Source organism: Corvus moneduloides, chromosome 5 (assembly GCF_009650955.1).
Source record: "Corvus moneduloides isolate bCorMon1 chromosome 5, bCorMon1.pri, whole genome shotgun sequence".
NCBI classification, from domain to species: Eukaryota; Metazoa; Chordata; class Aves; order Passeriformes; family Corvidae; genus Corvus; species Corvus moneduloides.
Window position 1 is genome coordinate 9,228,089 of NC_045480.1, and position 25,640 is coordinate 9,253,728.

At 37.4% G+C, this 25,640-nt stretch overlaps 1 protein-coding gene across 2 annotated transcripts in view; it reads left to right on the forward strand.

Annotated features, from left to right (window-relative positions):
- The first annotated feature begins 103 nt into the window (after positions 1-103).
- The window catches only part of GRK4 (G protein-coupled receptor kinase 4), a 39,403-nt gene continuing 13,866 nt past the window's right edge, over positions 104-25,640 (forward strand). For both annotated transcript variants that reach the window (XR_004240095.1, XM_032108773.1), the window contains exons 1-9: positions 104-380; positions 10,704-10,790; positions 11,442-11,554; positions 15,884-15,961; positions 17,021-17,121; positions 18,471-18,563; positions 19,914-19,977; positions 20,703-20,843; positions 23,817-24,007. Coding sequence is in view for 1 of the 2 variants with exons in the window: in XM_032108773.1 (XP_031964664.1) it covers positions 329-380; positions 10,704-10,790; positions 11,442-11,554; positions 15,884-15,961; positions 17,021-17,121; positions 18,471-18,563; positions 19,914-19,977; positions 20,703-20,843; positions 23,817-24,007 (920 nt within the window). In the remaining variant the exon portion in view is untranslated. The remainder of the gene's footprint in view (positions 381-10,703; positions 10,791-11,441; positions 11,555-15,883; positions 15,962-17,020; positions 17,122-18,470; positions 18,564-19,913; positions 19,978-20,702; positions 20,844-23,816; positions 24,008-25,640) is intronic.

The following is a 25,640-nucleotide window of genomic DNA, read 5'->3' on the forward strand; positions in this document are numbered from 1 at the left end:
ATGTCCTTAATACATACCGCGCTCTGCCTGCTGGGACTCGTAGTCCCTAGTGGCGGCGCAGGGGCGGTGCTGCCTGAGGCGGGCGGAGGAGCCATGGCCGGGGCGGGCGGGCGCTGCCCGCTACCCGTCTCCGCCCTCGGGGAGGGGGAGCGCGGTGCCGCGGCGAGCAGCGGGTGATGGGGAAGAGGCGAGCACAGTGCTGAGGTCCTCCGGGGCCGGATGAGCCGAGGCTTGGCGCCGCGGCGGTGGCGGGGCTGGAGGAGGGGGCGAAGGAGGCTGTAGGGGCGGCCCCCTCTCCGGCTGCCCTGAGAGGAAGGAGCCCCCGACCATGGAAATCGAGAACATCGTGGCCAACACGGTGCTGCTGAAAGCCCGGGAGGGTGAGAGCTGCGGGGCGAGGCGAAGAGGGAGGAGAAGCGGGAGGACGAGGCGGGGCGGGCTGAGGACGTATGTTGGGGAGGAAAAGGGTCTGAGGTGAGGGGGAAAGGGGCCCGCGAGGAGGGGGAGAGGAAGTGATGGAGGAGGAGAAGCTGGGAGGGAGGAGAGGCTGCTGGGCAGGGGGTCCGGGCGGGGCGGGGACCCCTCGGGGTGGCGGCAGGAGCCCTCCCGGGGCGGGTAGTGAGTCCCGGGCAGTGCCCCGAGGCACCTGCCCTGCTCCCCCGGCGGGATCTGTTTGGAGTTACTGGCTTGTGGCTTTCTTCTGAAAAAAACACCCCTTCTTGATTCTAATAGTGTTTTTACCGGATGTTTTAAAAAGGTCGTTAATCTGTGGTTCTCAGTTTGCTTATAAATATATATGCATATGGATATAAAGGATAAAGTGACATAAATCTTCTCTGGAAAAACCTTGCACTCCATCTTGCTGAAATTCCTGCCTGAGAAAAACGTAGCTGTTGAATGAGACCTGTACTTTGCAGTCGAATATTTTGTATTATCCTGATACAAAAGTGTGCTATTTTCCATTGGATTGACACTTACAGTTTGACTCCCTAGAACACCTTGAGTTGAAGATTCCTCCCCTCAACTAACAAACGCTTTGGGCAAATAATTAGTTTTAGTATAGCACGTGGTTGCTGTTTAAAAAATCCATCCTGAACTAAGATTGTCCTACTGCTTTTTCGTGTATATAACTGTCCATTAAATGGCCACTTGAAAGTCTCCCCAGATTACCAGTGTACTTTGTGCAGAGTATGTTTTTCAGCTATGAAATGTGCATATTCTTTTGGATTGGATCCTGCTTGTCTTAATTGTGTTGAGAAGTCCCATTAGTTAAGCTGGAGCTGTTTAAAGTGAGTAAGAACAGCAGAATCTGCCTCTGTATGTTTTGCAAGTTCCTCCAACTCTAAATGGGTTTGGCACTTTCGCCATATGTGTATCCAGTTAAATTTGCCTTAAGCAGCAAGAGAGGAAAATCAGCTTTTTGACTTTGAAGTGGGGTTTAAAAAACAGAACAGTGATCACAATTTTGGGCCATTTTCCAACCTTAGCTGAAGAGACCACCTCAATCTAGAGGACATGTTTTGGCTGGTTTCACTGACGGTAACATGTCTGTGGTGGTGCTGCCTGTATTTGGAATTTGCATTGGAGTGATCTGAGAAATGAAGGGAAAGTGGAATCTGGCTCAAAACTTTACTGTGCCCAAACCCTCACCACAAAGAGCGGAGTGGTAATCTGCAGAGGCTTTTAAGTGGCTGCTTAATGTCAGGCTGCCTCTTTGGTTAAGGTTTCGCTATGTTTAAAATAAATTATAGTGGTAGAACTGACCAAACAAGATATTTTAATGAACTAAATGAAAGTCTGAGAGCAGCTGATGTGAAGATCAGTTCTACCTGATGTGAAGCTTATAAAAGTAATGGTAATAATCTGTTACTCTCCTTGTACCTTCAATTGGCCTGGGCTCTGTTATGTAAGCATGCACAAAAAATGTGAATTCTGTCTTTGAAACTCTAGAACTCCATTAATCAATTGGTAGAAGGTCTTTTACCTTTTCAGGTCTCGATCCCTGTGCATGGGGTACTTTTTATGTCACATTTTTCAAAACACTCCTTGAAATGAAAGTATTTTCTGTCTGTTGCGTGCTCTGGCTGGTCTGGGGATGTCTGGTTTACTCCATCTGTCAAGACCATTCCATAAAATCCCTGTCCCAGCTCTATTCTTGTGTGCCTGATAGACTGCAAGGCAATTTGCAATGTTAGTGTGTGAGATAGATGTTTTACTGAAATGTATTCTTTGCTAAAGGGCCTCACAGCTGGGACAGAAGAGCAGACTTTCAAATTACTTTCCTTCCCACATTTCTATTATCTCACTGTATAGTGTATGGAGAGGTGCATGGAAAAGTCCAGAATTAGTGTTTGTTGTGGAAGAAAGTAAAATCCAAAGCTAATATACAATAGCAGCTGCACTTATTTTCATGCACAGGCTTGAGCCACATCAGTAATCCTTCTCCTCAGTGTGGGTAAGAGGTGTTCATCTGGATAAATATATCAGTTGTAACAGCAAATAAAATAACATGTAAACTACTGTGCTCTTGTTTTTTGTTTGCCGTGCATGTCAGAAGAAATCAGTGAGGTTTAATTACGGCTTACATGGGTTAGTCTCAGTCTAACTTGAGACTCTTTTTTGATGAAGATGAGAGTAGTAAGAGGTTGTACCTTTGAATACATCTTACAAAGTCTTTTAACCCCAGAGATATGTCATTTTCATTTTGCAAATATAGAAACTGAATAAAAGATGTTGTGTACCTGTCCACTTATGGTGAAAGACCATGGCAGATGCCTAATGAGAATTCAGAAATCCCCAATAAAAAACACCAAATCTTACCTGAGCATATAAACCAGACTTAAGAATCAAAATCATGATCCCAGATTTGTACACATAATTTTCTTCTAATTTTAGGTACTCTAATAGTTCTGCATGTGAGTGTTGTTAGGATATGAATATCATTTGGATTTTACATTTGTAGGAGTGCAGAATCAGCACAGCTTGAACAGCCAGGTTCATGTCTACTGTTTAAATATGGTTTGATGCGTAGAAGGTAAATTTGATCTATGTTATTAGAGAGTGAGGAACTCAGGTAAAATGAGTATTTTCCTGCTACTTTCTTCTCCTATTCAATAAAGTGCTGTTGCTGTCTGTTTCTAGACTACTTACCTTCTACCTTCTCACTAAGAGTCTTACTGTTGATTCATTTCATTAGAGGCGTGAATCTTCTAATTCAATTTGTATGAGGATAACATCTGTTTATAGGAGTTTACTAATTCCATTTTTCAGGTCATATGAAACCCCAGCTCCCCCCCGCCTCAAAACTTTAAATTTTGTCTGTAAGAGGATGTTCGTAGCTTTTAATAAAACACTATTTTAATAGAAGCTTGTCTCTTTTCATTAAAGACTTGTAATGTCTCTAGCAACTTCTGCTAGAGACAGTGTTCTACAACACTTCTTTATGTGAAGAAGGGAAACCGTCAGGATTCCTTATCTTCTTTTAAATCAATTTGGTAAATAATCAAGTCCCAGTTCTTTGCACATGTGGGTGTTAGTGATAACATAATATATGATTCTTGAATGTACCTACAACTAGAAGATGATATGATGACACAGAGTACCCTTTGGTACATCATGGGTGAAAGATTTAGGAGTCAGGAGCTATACTGGAAGTTTTTCTTTCCTTGTCCAGTTTGTCAGTTGACCTGCTTGTGCTGAAAGCTGACGTGTCCATGGAGGGATCTGCCTTCAGATGAAAACTGCAGTTCAGCTGCAGTGCAAGGTGTTTTGGGATTCCCTGTCCCAGCTCCCTGGGTTAAGTGGTCCTCTGTGTCAATCCAGCTCTTCCCTCTTGTGCGTATATCAGTTTTTGGGAGAAACCTGTATGTGGGAAAGAAAAAGGGAAAACTTCCTTTTAAGGTGAACCCAGTGGTGGAACAAGCACAAGTGACTCAGTAGAAAAACAAGAGATTATAAAGCAAACTCAAAGTTGATCTTATGAGTGCTGAAGTGCAGGAACTGAGATACAAAACCAGGTAAGTGTTAAGTGATAGTGATATATGAACTGAGACTGCAAGCTTTCACACCAGCTATTCCATGTTCTCCTTACTCACATCTTTATGTGTAAAAGAGTAGTGTATATATATGTGGAGAAGTATGTTTTCTAGTTGTGTACAAGAGCAGAGGAATTAACACATTCATTTTTTTCCCAGCAGAAAAATATTTGAAATTAGTATCTCTTGAAGGATATTGAAGAATTTGTCCCATAAATGGAGAGAAATAATAAATATAAACAAGGTTATTCTGGGAAAAAAACAAAAAGAAAGTTCCCTCACTCCCAATTTTTATTTTATATTCACTTTTCTCTTTATATCTTCTGCTTTTATTTCAGTCACTCCCAGTAAATCCTTTGAATATATGCAAGCCCCGAATTCATTTCAGCATCCCACACATAGTCTGTGATGTTGGGAAGGAAAGAAATTAATCCCTGTATGTTTTAAACTGCTTAGGAGCCTTTCTTTTTTCATTGCCTTAAGTAATAGTCTCAAAAAAATACACCCACAGGGTAGAGACATTGTTCCTTTGAAGTCAGTGGCAGTTTATTCCACATGAGGATCCACGCCAAGAGTACATTTTAAACATACCTGGCCCATTTGCATCCACTTTAAAATTCATTTGTACTGCTATGGCAGGAGCAGTTTGGGAGTGAGAATTGTGTCTGCTGTTATGCATAGAATATCCTCTGTGTCATGATTGATTTTGGCTAAATTAAGGTCATGCCTCAAGCAAATTTCCCCCCAGCTCTTGGCTGTATGGTTCTAGCCTGTGGTTGCAGAATGGTTGAGGTAGTTTCCAGCTGGATCCATGAACCAATCTAGGGTGTGTGGGGTTTTGAGGTGTTTTTTTTCCTTATGTTGCTGTGTGTTTTGGGTTTGGGGTTTTCTTCCCAAAGTTAGTTTTCAGATGGATCAGTAAGCTCCTGCAGATTTGATAATTGATGGGTGCTGTCCAAGGATAGATTTAGAAGGAAGGAACCTGTCAGTAGCAGAATGTGGTCACAGTTTGGCTTAAGTGAATCCTGCAAGATACTTGTTTCAGTATCGAAATTGTTGTAATGAAATACTCTTCACAGAAAATAAGCAGTCCACTCAAGTAGTGATTTTTATCTGTCTAGGCTTGAAAGCAATTGGAATAATTCTGTAAGCAAAATAAATCCCACTTTTGCTTGCAGTATAAGGTAATAATTCAGTATAGTGTTGATGATACAAGGAAGATATTCTATTTTGTGTGTGTTTGTAACTAGGAAGATAATTCTGTAGAGATTGCTCAGATCACTCTAATTTGTTGAACTGAACTAAATTCTTTAATTATTTCAGGGGTATGGACAAGGGGGAAAGCAAGGGACAGTCATACCCAGAAAGTCTACCAGCAGCAGATATGCATTTTAACATGAGAGTGCCGAGAGTTTTTGTAGTTGCTTTTAATTGTTATCAGTTCTTCCCTCATTTACCTCCTATGTTCTATTGCACTCTTATTGCATTGTGCTTTAAATTGCTGTAAACTCATTGTGGCAGGAAACATGTCTTCCTGTGTTTGTACAGAATTATGCACAATGTCTGCCTTTTTGTCCTTTATTTAATGAACTGTAAGAAGAATGCATGTGGGCATGTTGGAATCTTAAATAATTACATTTACTAAATAAACACAACATGAGAGGTCTAGTTATTGATACACGCTGGTGCTTTGCTTATTTCAAATGTGGCTATTACAATAGAGGTTTCACAATCAGCTTAAAGGGATTTTATTTCTTTAATATCTGTTGCACTCTTGGTGTACTAGCATGATAAAAAAATCCTTGTTTGTTGAGTTGACTGTAAAATTGCAATGTTCCTGGTGTTTTTTTCCCTTAGTAAGCCCCGTTCCTTGATTTGTTATAGACATCTCAAAATGACAGGTATGCACAGGTGTTACATTGTTTGACTGTGAGAATACATTAATAAATTTTGGTTCAGATCAGTTACATTTACTTGAGTTGATACAAGCTTTCTATTCCACACCTAATTGGTGGGGTGCAGAGGCTGTACAGCGTGTGTGCACTGGCATTCCTACATGTGCACATGATCACTGGAGCTGGATAGAGAGCCCGTGTGAAGAACCAGTTGTTCGAGTGCTTATAGCTGTGGGAACAATAAATGATTGTGCACGTAAACAAACGGCACAAATGTTCACGTAGAGAGCTGGGCTTTTAACTGCTTGCAGTGTTACTGTCTTGACAGTCAGATGAGCGAGAGCACTCGAGTATTACCTTGCTGAAGTCCAACTCCGTGTACTTGAATCCAGGAATGTGAGGACTATTATAAATGCCATAACAATCTGTAATCTATAGATATCTTTTGTTTATTTATTATACTACTTACATTTTTGCTTCTGTTTGCGTTCAGAAGTACCTTGGCCTTTGTAATGTTGGTGAGTTAGGTGCTAACCTTGTGCTGAAACCTGAATTTTCAGCCAGGTGATTCTTGTAAGTTTACTGAGAACTGGCCAGATTGTATTTATCATATGTCTGCAGAAAAAAAAAATCTTTCTCCATAGAAAAGCATCGCCACTCTGTTTAATGTAGCTGTTAAGCTGTGGCCAGGTGTGTTTTTGAAGGAACAGAGATGTCAGAAAATATATCTGACCTGCTGAAAGGAGAAGGTTGTGGTGACCCCCCAAACCTTATGAGCTGTCTCTAGAATTGAAAGCATGACAGCCTTCCTCAAGTGATGGTAAGTGTGAACTTGTCCTCTAATCTGAGCTTGGTGCTATTCCAGTGTTACGGTCTGATCTGAGAAGCTGAGGTATTAATTCTGCACTGTTTTGTGTCTTCAAGGTGGATCTTGCCCAGTAAGGGCATAAAATCAAAATTTGTTACCCAATGGACAGTGTTTATAAATGTCTGTATAGCATAAGGCCGTAGTTAAATGGAATGTTTTGATTTTTTTTTTTTGTGAATTTTTGTGATTTTTTTTATTGTGAGTGGTTTGAAGGAAAATGTGTCTGAAACTAGGAGAACATTTGAATTCATGTGAGTTTTAAATCTATTAGGAAACTTGCCTGCAATGGCCTCTGCTATGGGAAAGACATATTTTAAGGCAGTGTATGTACCCGGCTTATTTTCATGGGTCTCAGTGTAGATGATGTAGAGCTCCTGCATCAATTGTTTTGCATTTTTCTTTGAACCAATTGATTTGATTTATACACTAAAGGCGTGCTGTAGGTTGTCATCTTGTTGCAGTCTTAGGCTTTCAGAGCTTATCTGGGTGTGGTCTAGCATGAATTTCTCAGCTGGTATCGGACAATCTGGTTTGTGGAATCAGTTTTGCAAGAATGAAGTTGTAGCAATCGTGCACCCGAGTGCTATAGAGCTGTGTGATTCTCAGCCTCTCAGTGCTTCTCAGCCTCAGACACACGGTGCTTGCCCTGTACAGGGAGAGCTGAAGCACAGATGTCCCCAAAAAACTCCATGCCAGAATCTCAGTGTCAGTGTAGTAGCCAGTAAAGTAGGATTCTGCATGACAGAATACAAATTTTTTGTCTCAAGGAAAATGGTCTTAATAATAGTCAGTGAACATTGTGCTCACTGAAATGAGAGTCAGTCTGCAGATCAGGTCTGCAAGGAAAATCTCTGTGGCTTTGAGAAGTGCATCTGAGGATTTGAAACATATTCTTATTTCTTGACATAGGTTGCAGCTACAGCAGTTTCTTTTTTTGCAACTAGTTGTGGTTTTACTGATGAATAAGCCAACTACATTGCCTTACATACATTTTTCAAATATTTCTCTGAAGTTTAAAAAAAAAGTTGAAATAAAACATCTAAACATTTTGCCCATACCATATTCTAGTGCAGTGATCTAACTGAATTTAGTACGTATCTTTTTAAGAAGCAAAAATGGGAAAAGAGTTCAATGTTGAAATTGTAACTCTAAGAAGTAACTTGTGGAGGAGGAAAAGGTAAGCTTCTTGTGTACCTGAAAATGTAATTCAAGTTTCTCTTCACTGTAATGGTATATTGCTGCATCCACCCTTTTCTTTGTACAAGATGAGTTGCTTCAAGCTGGACATTGCTCTTAGCAGTGATTCCATCTGAAAGAGGCAAAAGCGGTAATTCATCTGCGCCGCAGAGGTCAACCAGAAAGCACCTTAACCTGATGGCTTTTTGGCTGTTCTGTTGGAAAGTGAGCTGTTGGTCCTTCTGGAAGAATTTTAACTGAAGTGTTTTAGAATGAGATCCAGAATAGAAGCTCTGAAATCAATATTAAGACACTTTCAAACCACAACTGTTATAATTTGGTTTGATACTTCTTTTAAACTGCCTCAGAAATGGAAAAGGGTTTTGCAATTAGGGAATAATGTGACAAACAAATTGGCCTCCTGCCTTAACTTTTACCAGAAGTGGCTCTTTACATTACTGGGACCTACAGACTTTTTCAGTGCATTTGCTGTAAATACAAGAACATTCAGTTCAGAGAAAAATGAGAGCATGTTGATTTAGCTGATACGGCTAAGCACTTGATTCTTGTGTATCATTAATAAATTATATGTAGCCTTTATTGACTTCTGTAGGATGGTGAATTCAGTTGCATTCTAATATGTGGTCTTTTTTTGTAAAATGAAGTTCATAATGGTCACATTGTAAGTAACTGGCCAAATATTTGGGCAAATACAGCACTTTTTGTGTTGGACTTGAAGTATGATGCACGAGTGAACCTCTCCTTTTTTTTTGGGTTGGGATGGGTTGGGTTTTTTCCTTGACAGTGCTTCAGAAGATGGTATTCTTGATATATATCACAGTTCATTTTACATTTTCCAGACAGCATTGTGATATGAATTTGGGTTCGCTTTATCATTCTTGATCAGTACTGATTGTATAGTGTCATGCACAATTGAGTCTGGACAGTTTCTAACAGAAGAAATGTAACTTCTGTGGACCTTGCAGCTTAGTTTATTTTTCAGTTGCATGGCTATACATTGTTTTTCATGATCACATAATCTATACCCAGGCGTTGTTATTCAATGTATGTGTATAGGCTATCTATGTTAATATCCCTTGATATTCTTTGTGTTCAGTTTCTCTTAGAAAGGCTGTATGCTTTGTGTCATTTGATTTTCTTCAAATATATATTCAACTTCTTTTTAAGATCAAAAATATTTTGTTAAAATAGTCAAAATAGAGTTAAAATAGTGTTTTAATGATGCTGGTAATTACAGCCTCGTTCTTAGTTCTGGTACTGCTTGAAATATGGGGTGGGAAGTAGATTCCATATTTTGTATTATAAAACTTTTTGGAAGGCAAATGACCTGCAAAGTGATTATTAGAAAATGAAGTGCGGATTAAGTTTGGGTTTTTTTAGAGAGTAGGTGTCAGTTCAAATAATGTCCACAACCCAGTGTTTATAGGTGTTTTATTCCTTACTTTTTTACCTTTCTAAGGATACTAGATTTGAGAATGTTTTGTTGCAGCAGCACAATAAGATGTCAATAAATTTGATATGAACCAAGGCACACTAAGCTGGGACTGATCTAACTGCATTGGTGCAATGGTTCAAGAAGCTGTATGTTTGAGTAAAGAGGGGCTTTTTAAAATACATATTTTCTTATCTGAAGATGGTAGTTCCTTTCACCCTAACGATTTAATTTTGAAAGAGTTTGGTACCCTTTGCTGCTTAGTTTCTATTCAGGTTACATGGGTAACTCCCTTCCTTTTTGTCCCATTGTGGTTAGCAGCATGTACTGCTTTGGTACGGTTAGAAAGCTTCTGTGCAGATTTGCTACTGCTCTCTCATGTGGAAATGCATCTGATCATATTGCTTAGTAAAATCTTTTAAAATACTTTGCAGCACTAAGTTACTCTTTCACAGAAATATTATGGGTCTGAAAGTGTGTATATGTTCCTGTGTCTACCTTTGCTTTTTTGATAAGCATGAATGTCTTCTGTAAATGAAATTGGCCAAGGTAGTGTGCTGAAAGTCCAATATAACATAGAAAATGTAGCACAGATATATTTTTTTAGAAACTGAGAAAAATACTGTGGTAGTGTTTTAAAATCAATACTAATTCAATACCAGTGCTGTGAAATCTGAAGCACTGGAAATATCTAAGTTTTACAACAGCTAAGTTCTTCCCAGTATCCTTGTATGGTCTAGAATAAATGGTGTGTATTTGAGCTATGCCCTCTCATTTATTAGTGGGGTCTACTCTTACTACTATTACTGCCCTTAAAGAGAGAATATTTAAGTACAACTTTATTATTCAAAAATGTGTTTAAGAACTTTGGTCTTGGTATTTTGTTACTCAACTTTATTTTCTTCCATTCTTTACCATGGTTGAGAGATAATTCTCAAAATTCTTTAGGTTCTGTCTTCGATGTAACAGTTTTGTTTGTGATTTTCAAAATACTAGATATTTGCCTTTTCTCTGCAGAGATACTCTACATATGCAGCCAAAATGTGAAATATTTGAGTTGGAAAAGACTTTACATGAAACATGAAAAAAATGCTTGCAAGTTCTTTTATATCACATTTGTTATTGGTTTAGATGTCCTTGTAGATGGATTTCTTTCTAGGCATGAAAAGTAGTCTGACACATCTGTGTACATCTGACCTAATTTTATTCTGTTAAGGTTATGTTCAATTTTATTCTGACATAGTATTTTGTTTTACATTATTCATATTTTCTTCTAGGCAAACGGAGTGGACGTAGTAAAAAATGGAGAGAGATGCTGAAGTTGCCCCCTGTCAGTCACTGTGAGGGTATTCGGTGCTCTATCGGTGAGTGGCCTGTAGAATAAATGCTCTGTCTGACTCTTTTGAGAGAGAAGGGTAAGAGTTTGGTGCTGTTAATGGAAAGGATTCTGTCTTGCTTCTAAATGCTAAAAAAAAAAAAAAAAAGCTATTAAACTTCTAATATGATGGAGAATTTATGAGAAGATAAAAGCTGTATCACAGCTCCTTGTTTGTTAAAGGAAACTGTTCCTAAAGAATAGATTTACAAAACCTTGAATTAGAAAAAGTAATCATGTTATAAATTGATGGTAATATATTTTACCCTTTTCCTTAATGTCTTGTAATAGTTTTTTTAACTTTTTCTGTTATTATCTTGTATTCCCTTTTTCCAAACAATTTTGTTTGCTTTGGTATTGCTGTTTCACAGTATGGTTGTTTTCTGCACCCTAACCTAAATGAAACTCAAGCATATAATTCAATGTGTTTTTAGTAAATGGGATAGTCTATAGAACACAGATGTGACTGAAGAGTGTTTCACTATTCTTTGGGATCATTGCATATTTATGGTATCTTTGATAAATATGTTCATGTAAAATCTTTTCTTTTTACTAATGTTTTTCTGACCTTAAACGGGAGTAATGACCATCCTATTACAAAAATAAAAATAAATAAAGATATTTATATTTTTTTTCCCAGAAAGAGACTATAACCAGCTTTGTGACAAACAACCAATAGGAAGACTTCTCTTCAGACAGTTCTGTGATTCCAGACCAGATTTGAAAAGATGCATTGAATTTCTGGATGCAGTGGTAAGCAGTGAGAAATGGGCGGTGGCTATCAGAAGGCAGTTGCTTATATTTTCTTGTATGTAAATATTTGATTTTAGTCCTGGTTTTGGCTGGGATAACTTTCTTCATTATAGATCATTTTGTGTTATATTTGGGGTTTTAGACTGAAACAATGTTGATAACAAAGACGTTTTAGTTCTTGCTGAACAGTGATTACACAGTGTCAAAGCCTTTGTGTTTCTTATGCTGTCCTAGAAGTGAGGAGGCTGATGGTGCACAAGAAGTTGGGAGTGGACACAGCCAGGACAGCTGAGCCCAAGGAATATCCCATACCATATTGTGCTGTGCTCAGCAATAAAAGCTGGGGGAAAGAAGGAGGAAGGGCGGAAGTTAGAATTTTCCAGCTAGCTGTTATGCATGAGAATGAAGCCCTGCTTTCCTGGAAATGGCCAAATGTCTCGTACCAATGGGAAGAAATGAATTAATTTCTTACTATGCTTTGCTTTTACCTGCATCTTTGCTTTATCAAATTGTCTTTATTTCAAGCTGCAAGATTTCTCACCTCTCGCCTTCTGGTTATTAGTGGGGGAAAGTGAGTGAGCGCCTGTGTGGGGTTTAGCTGCCTACTGGGGTTAGCACACAACCATTTTATTAATTTTCTCGACACACCTCAGTTTCCTAACGCTGCGTACTTGAAAACATATTGTGTTCTACTCTGTGCCAGCTGTAAAACTGTAACTTCTGATGGGTGTCAAAAAATTGTCTCTGTTACTTAAAGGAAGATGTTTAATGTTTGCTATAAAGTCTCTGCCATCTTGTTATGGTCAGAGCTACAGAAATGGGCATGATGGGAAAGACAGAAACAATTTTAGAAAGATGTGCTGCTTGGCTTCTAGAGCCTGAAAGGATGTCTGTGTTATGAATATTGCTTGCTATACTCAGACTTCAAAATGTTATAAACAGACTTAAAAATGTTGCAACTTGCATGGAAAGCCCTAGGCTACACAGCATGTGCTAATTAAAAACAATACAATGGAGATGGAAATTTAGAGAGCCATCTATGGAAGGAGAAAAACCAGATTTTTAGAGACTAAGGGAAAAAGTCTTGCTATATTTACATCTTGATATCTAATGCTGAAGAACAAGGGGAGGAAGGAAGTGGGCCCACAGCTATATTTTGTAAAAAATCCTCAGTGCAAAACCCTGTTGGGGAGGGGGAAAGTAATGAGAAGATTAGGCAGGCACAAAACAGCCCTTAAAAGGAGAGAATAATAGCTCAGAGCTTTTGATTCTTTGTCCCTCACAGTTAATCCAAGAGCAATTAGATACAGTCTTAAACTGAGATTGCTGTTGAAAGAACAGGTTTTCTCATTCCAGCCATTTTTGTTCTTACATTCAGAGAACAAATGACCAAAGAACACAGAAGCAGGGTAGTGCTGCTGCTTGCATGCATCCCAAACTATGATACTGGAATGCAAGATGGCTCTGAAAGAGGCAGGGTGTAAGGAAGTACATGGGATTATTGCTGTGCCCCCCATTTCACTGTATCTTCCTTCCCCTGTGGGAGTGAAAACTGAGGCACTAGATCAGCTAAAAAGGAATTTGAGTGTCAAATAAGTGGAATTGTTTATATTTGTCAATGAGTCTGTGTGCAACTGGGCTTACTTCCCAGGTGTGTTTCATTTTTGTGACTCCCAGGAGCTGTTCTAGCACCAAATTCCAGTGATTAGTTTGACATTTGGAGACTGAACAGATTGAATGGAAATCCAGAATAGTGGAGCTTTCATTCCTGAAGTGAATATAAACCAGAGTCCTTAATGAGTGCAATGCACTGACAACTGTGGATGTGTTACAACTCCTGCACACATTTTAATCCTTAAAAACTCAGATAAGGAGTAGCAGAATCTTTGGTGGGATGAAAGAGAATGAATCTTAGGCATGACTGTAAGGCAGGTGTCTTTGCTCTACAGATGTCATTTTTCAGGTAAAACTGTCTCTAAGAAGTAACTGTTTTTCACTAACTGAAAAATTTGAATTGTTTTGAAATATGCAACCTATAATGTCTGGATTGCAACACTTCTGAGAATTAACAAAGACTGGCATAGCTGAGGTAATCTGATGTAAGGGATGGTTTCACAATTTACTTTTTTTAAAATTTGTTGTTTAACTTCCATTTGAAAAATCAGGGTGAGGAATTATGCTTGGGAATCGCTGAAACAAAATAACCTTTATTTGGTGACTCGTGATCTGAAACTGGCATGCTCTGTTGATGTGAGATAAAGGATATGAGATAAAATTCTTACTATCTCTTATAGATGGTTCCTGAGTTAGCCTCAGTTCCTCTTGTCGACTGGACTTCAGCAAGCTTGTTCAAGTTCTTTTGGGGGTTGAGGGGTTTTTTTTTGTATTCTTGGGAAGGCAATACAGGAAGAAAAAGCTGAGGTTGTGGGGTTTTTGTAGTGTTTTGCCAAGTTTAGCTTTTTAAAATGTTAAAGAAATTTTGGACTTAATCTTTTGGAAAAAAAAAATTGCAAAAATGAAATGTCATAGCCTGAAAATCCTTGCATCTTAGTTAATAGAGTTTTCTGACTCTTTTACATGAAGCAATGTGATTTCAGCAGTGTGATTATTTCAGGAGTCCAAGATCAAGGTAGTACAATACTACATTGTCTACCTGTACTGAATGCTGAATCTGGTAAGCTCCAGTTTTTGGGAAGGTGTGACCTAAAAGTCTGGAGTCAGCTTGGCTTTACTGATTAAAAAAGAAGAGTTGTGAAATGATTGAATATAAGTGACGGAAGTTAAAGTGAGGAATTAGAGTTATCCAGTCTAGTGACTCATTTCACTAGCTTGGGACAAGGTTACTCACATAGGGAAAGGAATGGGTGACAGCTCAACTTCCCTGTAAGTAACAGAATTATTTGGAAAGGCCATCTCTCAAACTTCCTTTTAAATTGCACTATCCACTTAAGTCAGTATGCCTAACTATTTGTATGAAATTAGTGTTAAAGGTACTAAGTGCGCTGCTGAACTTCAGGTTGATGAACTTTTTTGACCTGCTCAGGTTGATTCTGCTCTTGCAGAAGACTTCCTTGCCATTAGACTTTTTGTCGTGAAATTGAACTAGCAAAAATGATGGCTTGCATTTGGATTGATGGATTTGAGTACTGTGCTGAAGTAGGTGATACCATAATGTCTCAGCAGAAAAAGATGTTGATGACTTAGTAGTGAGTCAGTGTGGATGAGTTGTGATTAATTGTAGAACTGGAAATCAGGGATTCTGTTATTTCCAGTATTGTATGTGTGTTTGATTCTTGAACTGTCATTTTTTAGTGTTCTAGTTTTCTTTATAAAGGTAAATAACTTCTGATTAGATCAATTACGTGGAATTTCCAATGAGATTCCTATATGCCCAACTGTTGTTTTGTTTGATACAGTCCTCCATTCTGGAAGTCTGCCATGTATTCTTTGTTCCTGAGTGCATGCATTTACATTCTGAAATATGAAATAAGCTTTGATTGAGTTGGCCCAGCTCACGAACCTAATACATGTTGCTGTTTGAGATTGCTCTTTTGTAATTCATCTTCCCTCAGATTTTGTGTTGTCTTTAAATGTTGTAACTTCTGATGTCTGCTTCTAGATTATTCCTTAAAATTATGAATAGTAAGGAGTCTTTGGAGTTTTTCAATAGTAGTATCTGTGTGATGATTTGTTGGTTGTGGGTTTTTTTCTGTAAGTAGCTACTTCTGGAGCTCTGTTCAGCTGCCAGTTGTTTATCTGGAAAATGCACTGTATTGCACAATTCTTTTTTTCTACATCTCAGTATCAGATGTTACTAAGTCAAAAACTTAAAAAATTTGTATCTACTCAGTTTTATTTTTTCAAAGAATGATGTAGGGTTTGGTTTAGAGCTCATTTATAAGCTTGTAGAAAGTAGTTTTATCCTGGTGTTACCCAAGACTGTAACAAAAGAATAATACACAAAGGGAAAAAATTACAGTGAAGAAAAAGCTGATTATTGCACTCTTAATTGTTTTACATCTGGGTCATTCTGTCCTACAATACTACACAAATACTATTTCATTGCGATTGATCTAGTTTAACCTCTAGGATGCTGTTTCTGTAATTGCATTTAGATCAATTTCTAGGTTTTGTATGTTTTCCAAAGATTAAATTCCATATGCTTTGTTTTTTTCCCTAGGACTGTTCCTCGTACATGTTTCACTATATAGCCTTCTGTTCCTTTTATATTAGGAGTATTGTGTTATTCATGATAAAATTTACCTATCATCATGTAAAAGATGCCAAGTGGCTCTGAACATAATATAATTTTCAATTCCATTCCCCTAGGCAGAATATGAGGTATCTTCAGATGAAAAGCGCATAGACTGTGGCCTCAAAGTTTTAGAGACGTACTTCACTAATGGGGTAAATATATTGTGAAATATTTTCTCAAGCACTTTGTAAGTGTCAGATAAATAGAGAGATCTCAGTGGTTGCATTGTTTTTAGTAAATTGACTTCCAAACTTCATTAATCCCATTTTTTTCTTTTCTGAGAGGTGTGCTGCCTTCTAAAATTCTGCTCAATCAATTTGAGCAGAAAACTTGACTGATTTCTGCTTTTATAACTACTACAATTACAATTTATTTTCCATTTAACACCTAGAAGAAAACTTAAATTAACTCAGAGTTTTGTAGTCTGAAGAAGTCTGAAGTCTTTTAGACTCCTGAGTGGCCTTGGTTAGTTTGCTGTAAATTTTCAGAATTGCTTCAGGTTTTAAAAAGGGAAATGCTGTTTTCTTCTGAAGCATTCTGTTACTTCTGATTTTTCATGGTAATCATTAATAGCTGAGTTTTTGCATTTATCGAGAGTCTGGTTTTTTTTTTTTTGTATGCAGTGGAAGCTTTTCTGTGGGTATATAATTAGATGTTTGCTCTTTATGAATAGATGCTCCTTCTGCTTCTCTTGTTTTGGTCATCTTATACAAAAGGTCTTGAAGATGCCTTAAAAGTAGATAGAATATAAATTTGCCACATCTTTTTGAGAATTTCTTTGGGGCTGCCATAAGTCATGTACTTTTTTTTTCAAAAAACCTCCAGATTTCTTTGATCTGGTTTGAAACAGTTTCCCAGCCTGTCTTTGTGTTTCTTTCTCCTTCTTTCCATCCTGCCAAGCCAAATAGGTGACTTGCTTTTTTGGTGGTAGGCTTATGGAAAGAAAAAGAAATTTGACTTATTGCCAAGATTATTTCCCCAGATACTGGAATAGTAAACAACTGTAATAACTTCCAATGCATTGTTCTGTAACAGGAAATAAATAAAAATTTTGCTTAAATATGACTTTCTTGATTTTCTCTTTAGTCAAACTGTTCCTTTCCTTTTCCAATATTAAAAAATTTAATTTCACCTTGAATACAAAACTTTTAGTTTAGCTATTGATTTATATGCTTTCAGTGTTGCTTTCCTTTCTTTTTTATTATGTTAAGTCTGCAGCACATTTGCCAGAAATACCTCAGGAAACAGTAAATGAATGTAAAGCAAGACTGGAAAAGAACCCTTCTAAGGATCTTTTTATGGACTGTACTAGGTAAGTTAAAAATGCTTAGTGCTAAATTTGAGAATTACAAGAGAAAATTGTGTTTCTAAGAAAAGAGAAAGATGAAGTTGTTATTCCCAGAAGTATTTAGTCCCTGAAATGAGCATAAGTAAGAAACTTGGAACAGATTTATTAAAGGACTAGATTTCCTTCAGATGGGATTTAGATGTTTCACTTTTGCAGAGCTTTTTCTTTAATGCTACTTTTGCATAAAATCACACTGTTATCTGCTACCAAGAATTCTATAAGTTAAATAGTATTTCTCTTTATTGTATTCTTACTTTTTTGAGTGACTTCTCTTCCATGGTGAAGGTACTCAGAGAAATACGAAGTTGCAAGTTGAAGCTTGAAAGGTTTCTGAACAATGTTACACTGTTTAAGATTCTTGAAAACAGGTTTAACTGAGGCCAGCACTTATGTTCCCATTAAGATGGCTGATTAGAGGATCACTTGTGATCATTAACACAAAACGATGCAACTTGGTTTTGTTCTGCAGTCACAAAGTGATATTTCACGCAGTAGTAGCAGGGGAGGCTTTTCTTGGAGGGATGGTACATGTTTATGAGTGTTACATGTCTTTCTAAAGCCTTTATGTTTCTAATATTTCTGGTTCTTCAAGGCGTGCTTCATCATGTCTGAAGGATGACTACAGGTTTTGTCACTGCTTGGGTCATCTCCCTGGCAACAGCTATAAGCATGCTTCGTAACAACCTGAGATTATAAGATTGAAAGGGCTGTGTGAGAACACCTAGTAAAACATGTCTCAAATGGAGTGTCTCATGTAGGTCATTCCCTTTCCTCTGTCCAGTAAATACCTGAATGCAGTTTGATTGACTTGTTTCCCTCCCCACCTCCATCTTAGTGTGTTTCATTTAAGGGAATGATAAGGTACTTGGTGTTCAAGGTTTGGATATGGCGTTTAGTACTTCAATTTCAAATCCTAGAATAAAACTTTATTTACCAGTCTCCAAAGAATGTGTGAAACCTTGTAGATACTTTCAGAGGTCATATTTGCAGGGTCATACATGCATAAAATATCTGCTGAGAGGCTGATGTTTAGTGGGTTTAAAGACAGTAAAAATGCAGAGGTCAAAGTGTCTAGTTCCTATAAGTAGCAGCAGTTTGGCCTTTGTAACTGTTTTGACAGGAACAGTTTTCTATGACAGGCACTCTGTGAGACATTCAGGTTGAAACCATTGTAGAGCACAGTGGCAATGTTTTTCTGCCTACAGCTTTGTCGATATGTTTAAATACATGTCGGTAGATTGATAGCACCTCCTGCTTCATCAGCCTTTTTCACCATAAGATGGATTTTATTTTTCTGTTTATTTTCCTGCTAGAATTGTCCATGAATACCTAAGCAAAAGACCTTTTGAAGTTTACCAGGAGAGTGTGTACTTTTCCCGTTTCTTACAGTGGAAATGGCTGGAAAAGTAAGTTTATTTGTAATGTTTGTGTTACAATTTAGTTTTGCTTTGTGGCAAATTTTGATTTTTATGCTAGAAATGCTGTACAGCTGAATGAGACTGCCTGTCTAAGAAATTATGATCTGAAAGACAAGATGGATTGATGTTGATGGGACAGGAAGTGAACCAATACTCCAATGGAACTATTTGCCTGGTAGTCTTTAAGTGGTAAATCTTAAGTCTATAAGTGGTATTAGGTAAATGCAAATTCAGAAATGTTTGGCTGTCGAGTGTGCAGTAGAATACCAATCTTTCTTGGGAATGCTATCATCCTTTTGTTTCAAACTTGGTCTAATTAGTGGTTAATAAGCAGATTAATCTAGTATTATAACCCACTGGGTGATTGGATAACTAATAAGTTTTTTAGGGTGGTACAGATACAGATCTAGTAATTACAAGATAGCAAGATTTACATATATATATATCTCAGAATCTAGTTTGGACTTTCAAATCAATACTGACTGTCCAGGCTCTTTCAGAAGGCTGAAATTGTTACAAGTTGATTCAAATTCAGCCCCCTTGGGTATTGCGATCACATATTCAAACATTAAGGTGCTTGAGCACTGATTTTGTTGTAAATTCCAATTATCCAATGTCTTTATTTTACTGAATTGGTAGCAAAAGCCAGTAAGAAAACTAGGGAAGTTACTCAAATTCTCTACTAAATGTACCTCCATGTGTTGTCCTGAGAACAAAGCTGCATTAACAGTGAATGTTCATTTAAAGCAAAACCCTCTAACTTGTAATAGCCCTGCTCTGACACATTTAGGAGAGTTTTAGCATAGAGTGGTCAACAACTCTACTGCCTCCAGTTATCTGTTCCTCTTCCTCTACATCAATACCTTAACAATTTGGCTGTTGAAGTGCTGTTGCATACCACAACTCCTTCTTTTGTGAAAAAACAAAGTGAAATCAGAAATGGTCTACCTTTTAAATGTGGCATTGTAAGCGTGATCCCACTGAAATGCAGTCTGCATGTCAGCGTGTCAGTTAAGGGAGGCAACAGGAGGTGATAAATTGACTGTGATGAGAACACATGAGGCTCTAACTGTAGACAGCAAAGGGCCGAATTGACCAGCTTTTCTTCCTGCTATTGGGAGTGCCTGGTGACCACATGAGGGAGCCCACGTTGCTAAGCAGAGCACCACTCTCATTTGAAATTCAGCTTATTATAGTACTTCTACATGAGGTTAAGGCAACGTTTGTTCAGAAATATGTTGGAACAGAAAGGAGAAAATAAAGACAGACCTTGGCGTGGGGAGGGATTACTAGCATTTGTAATTCCTGTCTCAGTAATTGTTTCTTTCTGTTAATCAGGCAGCCAGTAACCAAACACACATTTAGGCATTACCGAGTACTAGGCAAAGGTGGATTTGGAGAGGTGAGTACAGAAGTATCTTTTTGCCAGGCAGTTCTTAAGGAAAAAAAAAGTGGAGAGGCTGTTTAACTCTTGTCTCCATCAATCTATGTTTGACACATCACCTGGCAAACTGTTGTTGATACAAACAGTTTTAATGTGTTAGTTTAAGCATTTTAGGTCATGCACAAAGCTGCAGAGAACTTGTAATGACTGACAACAGTTGCTTCTATTTAGAAATTTCGTTTGGAAATGAGAATTTAGTTTCAGTTTGCTAATTATGTAGAATATTAGTGAACCTAAAATAAAATCTATAGATTTTATTAATTCTGTTTATAATTCATTGAACTGCTCCCCATATGTACTTTAACTAGAGCCCTATATTGAAGAAGTCATGCTACTAAATTACCGTTAGGTTTCTCCAGTTGATTGTGATGTGAATATTTGTCCTCAACACATACTCTTACCTTAGTCACTTGTTTCACTAATACAAGATCCACAGTTTTACTAAACAATCCAACTCCAACAGAAATGTGTTTGCCTCTGTATAATCACTTTTTCTACTTTGGTTACAGTTTTTGTGAACCTTTAAAATTGTTTCCTGAGTGAAGGCTCTGTGTTGATGCTTACAGACCATCATTTTCTGAGAGCACTGAAGAGTTTGAAAAGAAACTAAAATTTAAGCTTCTTTAAAATAAAAATTCTAAAAAACCTCAAGCATCTCTGACACACCATCCTTCTTTTTGTAGGTGTGTGCCTGTCAAGTACGGGCGACAGGAAAAATGTATGCTTGCAAAAAGCTAGAAAAAAAGAGAATAAAGAAGAGGAAAGGAGAATCAATGGCTCTGAATGAAAAAAGAATTCTAGAAAAAGTGAATAGTAGGTTTGTAGTAAGTATCTACTTCCGATCTATTTTCAGAAATTTATGTCATTTTGTTTACTTCATTTCAGTCTCTTCCAGGAGCTTGTGGGTACAAAACACATTTTAAAATTGATTTAGGGATTGCATGACTGTAGAGAGAAATGATAGATGCAGTAATAAATGATTTGTGTGTGACTGTGAATAGTTCTGTGCACAGGGCTTTTTTTTGGTCCACCTGCTTTATTTCTCACAGCCAGAACAGTTGGCTGTGTTTCAGCATGCTGATGCCACTGAATCTTTGTCCTCTGTTTAATAGTTGGGTTTTTATATCCTGAGGTATTTTCATAGCATTTGTTACTCTGTTCCTGATATATTTTAAGATAGACATGACATTTTAATAGTGTATTGATTCAGGTTATATTGCTTTGCTGTATACCAGGGCTTAAAGAGGTATCTTGTGTGTGAAACAATTAACTTTTTAATGGAACTTCCACGAAATGGAAATCTTAGTTTTAATACCTAAACCTGATGCTATTATGTAAATTATGGTCTGTTAGTAGCTGTAATTACTAAGCAGTGAAATAAATTAGAATGTTCAAAGATAAAACAAGTAAGAATTTCCCCAGGTAATGTTTACTTTTTAATTGAAATGTCATTTAAATGTTAATTTCAAATATCTTCTGCTTTGGTTTAAAATTCATGTACTTATAAATTTTGTGTTGCTGTTCAGAAGATTTTAAAGTACCTGTTTTAGAGAATAGTGAAAGTTATTTATAAATATGTGTGTATAAAATATGTATGTATATATTTTCTGATAAGTTTTATGTATTAAAAAAACCCCTGTAGAGTACTGTCAGCGAAAAGAAAAATGAAAAATCTACTGGCCAGATACATTAATAATTTAAACTGTTGTAAATTATGGTTTTGTATAAATATGCTAATGTTATTTTTGCACAAGGCTTCTGGGCTTGAATTGATTGAAACTGAATCCAGAGAGTACCTGAATTGATCCATAAATTACTATAACAGTGAAACTTCTATTTTTGAGTAACATTTTTTTCAGCATATGTAAACACTGTAAATCAATAATTGATCTAAGTTGAATTTGAAATCGCTTTATAAAATTGTGCATGAGTTATTTTCTTCTTGCTATCCAATGGTGGTTTTTAATGCAGCAGAGATCTAGGTCTAGCATTTGCAGTAATACTGGCTTTGAAGTGGGTAGATAACTTGTCATGCCTCTGTCACAAGTAAAGTCATAAATAGCTGGATACATCAGTTAAAACCACCAAATGGGAATCTTCGCCTCAAGTAGCTAATAGTTTTATTATTTAGTATTAGATTTATGCTTCTGAAGGAAGAGTTTGGACCTGTTACTGAATTAGGGCCATTATTTACTCGTACTGCTGTCTTGGTTTGAGACAAGTTGAGGGGGAAAAGCTCTGGGAGGAACGTCTCCTCTCCAGACGACAGGTTTCAGCGCTCCCTCCCCTACCAATATGAAAGGAATTTCTTGGATGAAAGTGAAAAAAACCTATTTATTTAACAAGCAGAGTGCCGGCAAGGCACAGGAAACAAATGAGTAGTGTTAGATAATAAACCTCCTCGATGAGGAGAAAGCTGGTGGATTCAGAGTTCTTTTCTGTAGCTGTGTCGGCCCCTCCTGAGGTCGGAGGCTGGGATGCGGCGTCCCTGCAGCCTCCCTGCCTGTCCATGGAGTCTGATGATCTGGTTCTCGGATCACAGCTAGGCCGAACAGTTCCAGAAGAAGAAGTTACCGGATGATGTCGGGGTGCTGGTATAGGAGAATTTCTTGCCTCAGCTAACAGGCTGGCTAAAAGCAGGAAGGTTTCTTGCCTCAGCTAAGAGGCTGGCTAAAAGCAGGAAGGTGCTCCCTCGGCTCTGCAGAGGTGAGAACGCCGGGGAGTTGTGTGTGAGTCCTTGAACACAAACCGCGCTGAAGAATTTGCTCAGTTTCTCTTCCCCCTCTCCTGGACCCAGCTTAAAGCTGTGGGATCAGTTTCTGTGCAATAAGCAGAGGATAGGGGAATACAGTATTATCATAAAATCACCCCAAGACAACTGCATTTAAAAATACATTTATTAAGTCAAGGGAAAAAACTCCACTGATTTTTTTACCTAGCTTGCTTATCTAGTGTAAGCTAAGTATACGTTTGAATTCCATTGCTCTTAGTACAAGTTAAGTAATCTTTGTAGGTACTTTTGAAGATCCTACCAGATAATCATGTAGCATGGCTTTTTCTATTGAAATTGAATTTTTAACTTAAACAGTTAAATTTTGTAGTGTATGATATTGTGTTAAATGGGGTGGGGTTTTTTTTAATTCACAAGTCTAGTTTAAAACTTTTAATGCACTTAAAAATCTGTTACCTAAAACCTGAAAAAAAATGTGCTTTGTCCTTGCCTATCAGCGCCACATTTCAAGTACAGTGAGAGGAAAGACTGTGAAGAGTTGTACTGAGTCTTTACAGTTATCAAGTTATAAATCAGGGAAATATGCAGTTACTTGGGGGGAGGCAGGGGTAGGAATAGAAACTACGCATTTGATTTAAAATAATTTCTTCAGTTTCTCTAGGGCAGTTTTGGGTCTCGTAGTTCAGGAAGATGGTTTGGCAATGCATAATTCCTGAGGTACTAATAAAATAAGGCATATGCACACGTTATCAGGACAAAGTAATACAGGTAACATACAGCTGAGGGGCATCATCAATAACTGTATTTTCTGCATGGAGCTCTGTGGTATCCAAACAGATCTGCCGCTAAGCTTTTGTGTTGTGTGTATGGTTTGTGTACACAGGCAAATTAGTCTGGATTCCGTTGTGTCTTCTGGTACTCTGCAGGAGTGATTTTCTATTTGCATGTTTTGTTCTTTTTGCTTTGAAAAAGGATTATAAGTTGATTGTATTGGTAAAAAGATCTGTGAGTTGTTTTCAAGTTTATGAATGAATAATGGTTGTGTTCTCACCCTGCCCATTTTTAGGTTAGTTTATCCTATACATATGAGACGAAAGATGCTCTGTGTTTAGTATTAACCATAATGAATGGAGGGGATCTGAAGTTTCACATATATAACATGGGAAATCCTGGCTTTGATGAAGAAAGGGCTATTTTCTATGCTGCAGAACTGTGCTGTGGTCTGGAGGATTTGCAAAGGGAGAGAATTGTTTACAGGTGAGTGTCATCTACAGTTACTCGTTCTTTTCCGTGTCTCTGCAGCATTGAACATATTAATTGTTTCCTACTAAAACAAGTTTATATTTTAATTTTGTAGTAAAAGAAACAAAAAAATTGTTTAGTTGTCCTTTTCATGGCGTATCTTTTGGAATTACTCATGTCACATATCTTTTTACTGTTAATTTAGGTCTAGATGCTTTATATATTTTATAACAGTATAAAGTTGATTCAAGGTTTGCTTGTAAAATGGAAGTAAACAATGATTTAGAAAGCAAATTAATTTATAATTCAAATAAATAAATTTTAGGAGTTTGGGATTGTATTCCTGCCCACTCTAAAGTAGTTCACAGAGGGCTCTAGAAGTCCCTGACTGAATGGCATGTTATGCTTACAAGGATAACAGAACAGTCGTAGTCCATGTGAAAAACTTTAATTTCAGATTCCTCCAATAAACATATTATTGCTTCTGAATTAATGAAACTATCAGAAGCTTTATGCATTGTAATTGAGATTGTATGATTTTAATGCTGTTTTGTCTCTGTACATATATCATTTAACCCCTGGTATGCATTAATATTACAGAACAAGTAAAACAAACTTAGGGGTGGACCAAGAATGCTTTCTTTATACTTCTGCTGTGTAACACCAAATACCACTCGTTTCAAGGAATTTTTAAAGTATAACTCAATATAATGACTGCTAGTCTTTTTCCTCTGCAGTGTAGAAGACCAACACACACACACACAGACACACAGCGTGGGAAGTGGCAGAACCAGAGTGAATCAGGCTTACGCTGGTGGTTGGACGTGGTTCCCTAGAGAATTTGGCCAATCTTGCAATATTACACAGTGTGTTTTGGCATACATGTAGGAGGGAAGCAGGGGTGAGAGATTTCGTCAGCTACCAGTAGGTCATTTCACATTGCCCAAGGGAAAACAAAACTGATTGTTTGAAATACAAAATAACAACAAAAAACCCTAAACAAAACAAGACCCCAAACCACAGCCCTGAGTTTAGGCCCAACTTGTTCACTGTTTGCCTACAAGACGACTTTCAGACACGTATGTCGAATCCTAGTGTTCTTCAGTTTCTTTAACTCTGATCTCTCCTGGTTTCTCTGATACTGAAATCTTATATTTAATGTCAATCCCTTAGCATTATGGGGGTTGTCAAGACTTAAAAGCATGAGAAGCAGAACATCTTTCTGACTTTTTTGTACAGTTAATCTCATAAGATAATGAAACTTTAACATGAATACACATACTGTAGAACATCAATTTATCATTGTTTGGGGGAGAAAACCCTACTTAGATTTTTTGGTGAACAATTGTCTCTCATTTAGAATGTTAACTCTAGAGTCATTCTTCCTAAAACCTTTTCTTTTATGTTATTCAGTCTCTTCTGCTTGTCACAACTGTATGTATACCTGTATATATACACATTGTTTTTAATGATCTATTCCAATAAGTGACTCTTTAGCCAGTTACTGGGTTTTACTTGTCTGCTTCTGGCTTATATTTATGGTAAAATAAATCTAAGAGACCATATCTCAGTCCTCATGCTTACTGATGCATACCACAAAAAAAAATATATGAAATATACATTAACAATATACATTATAACTAATTAT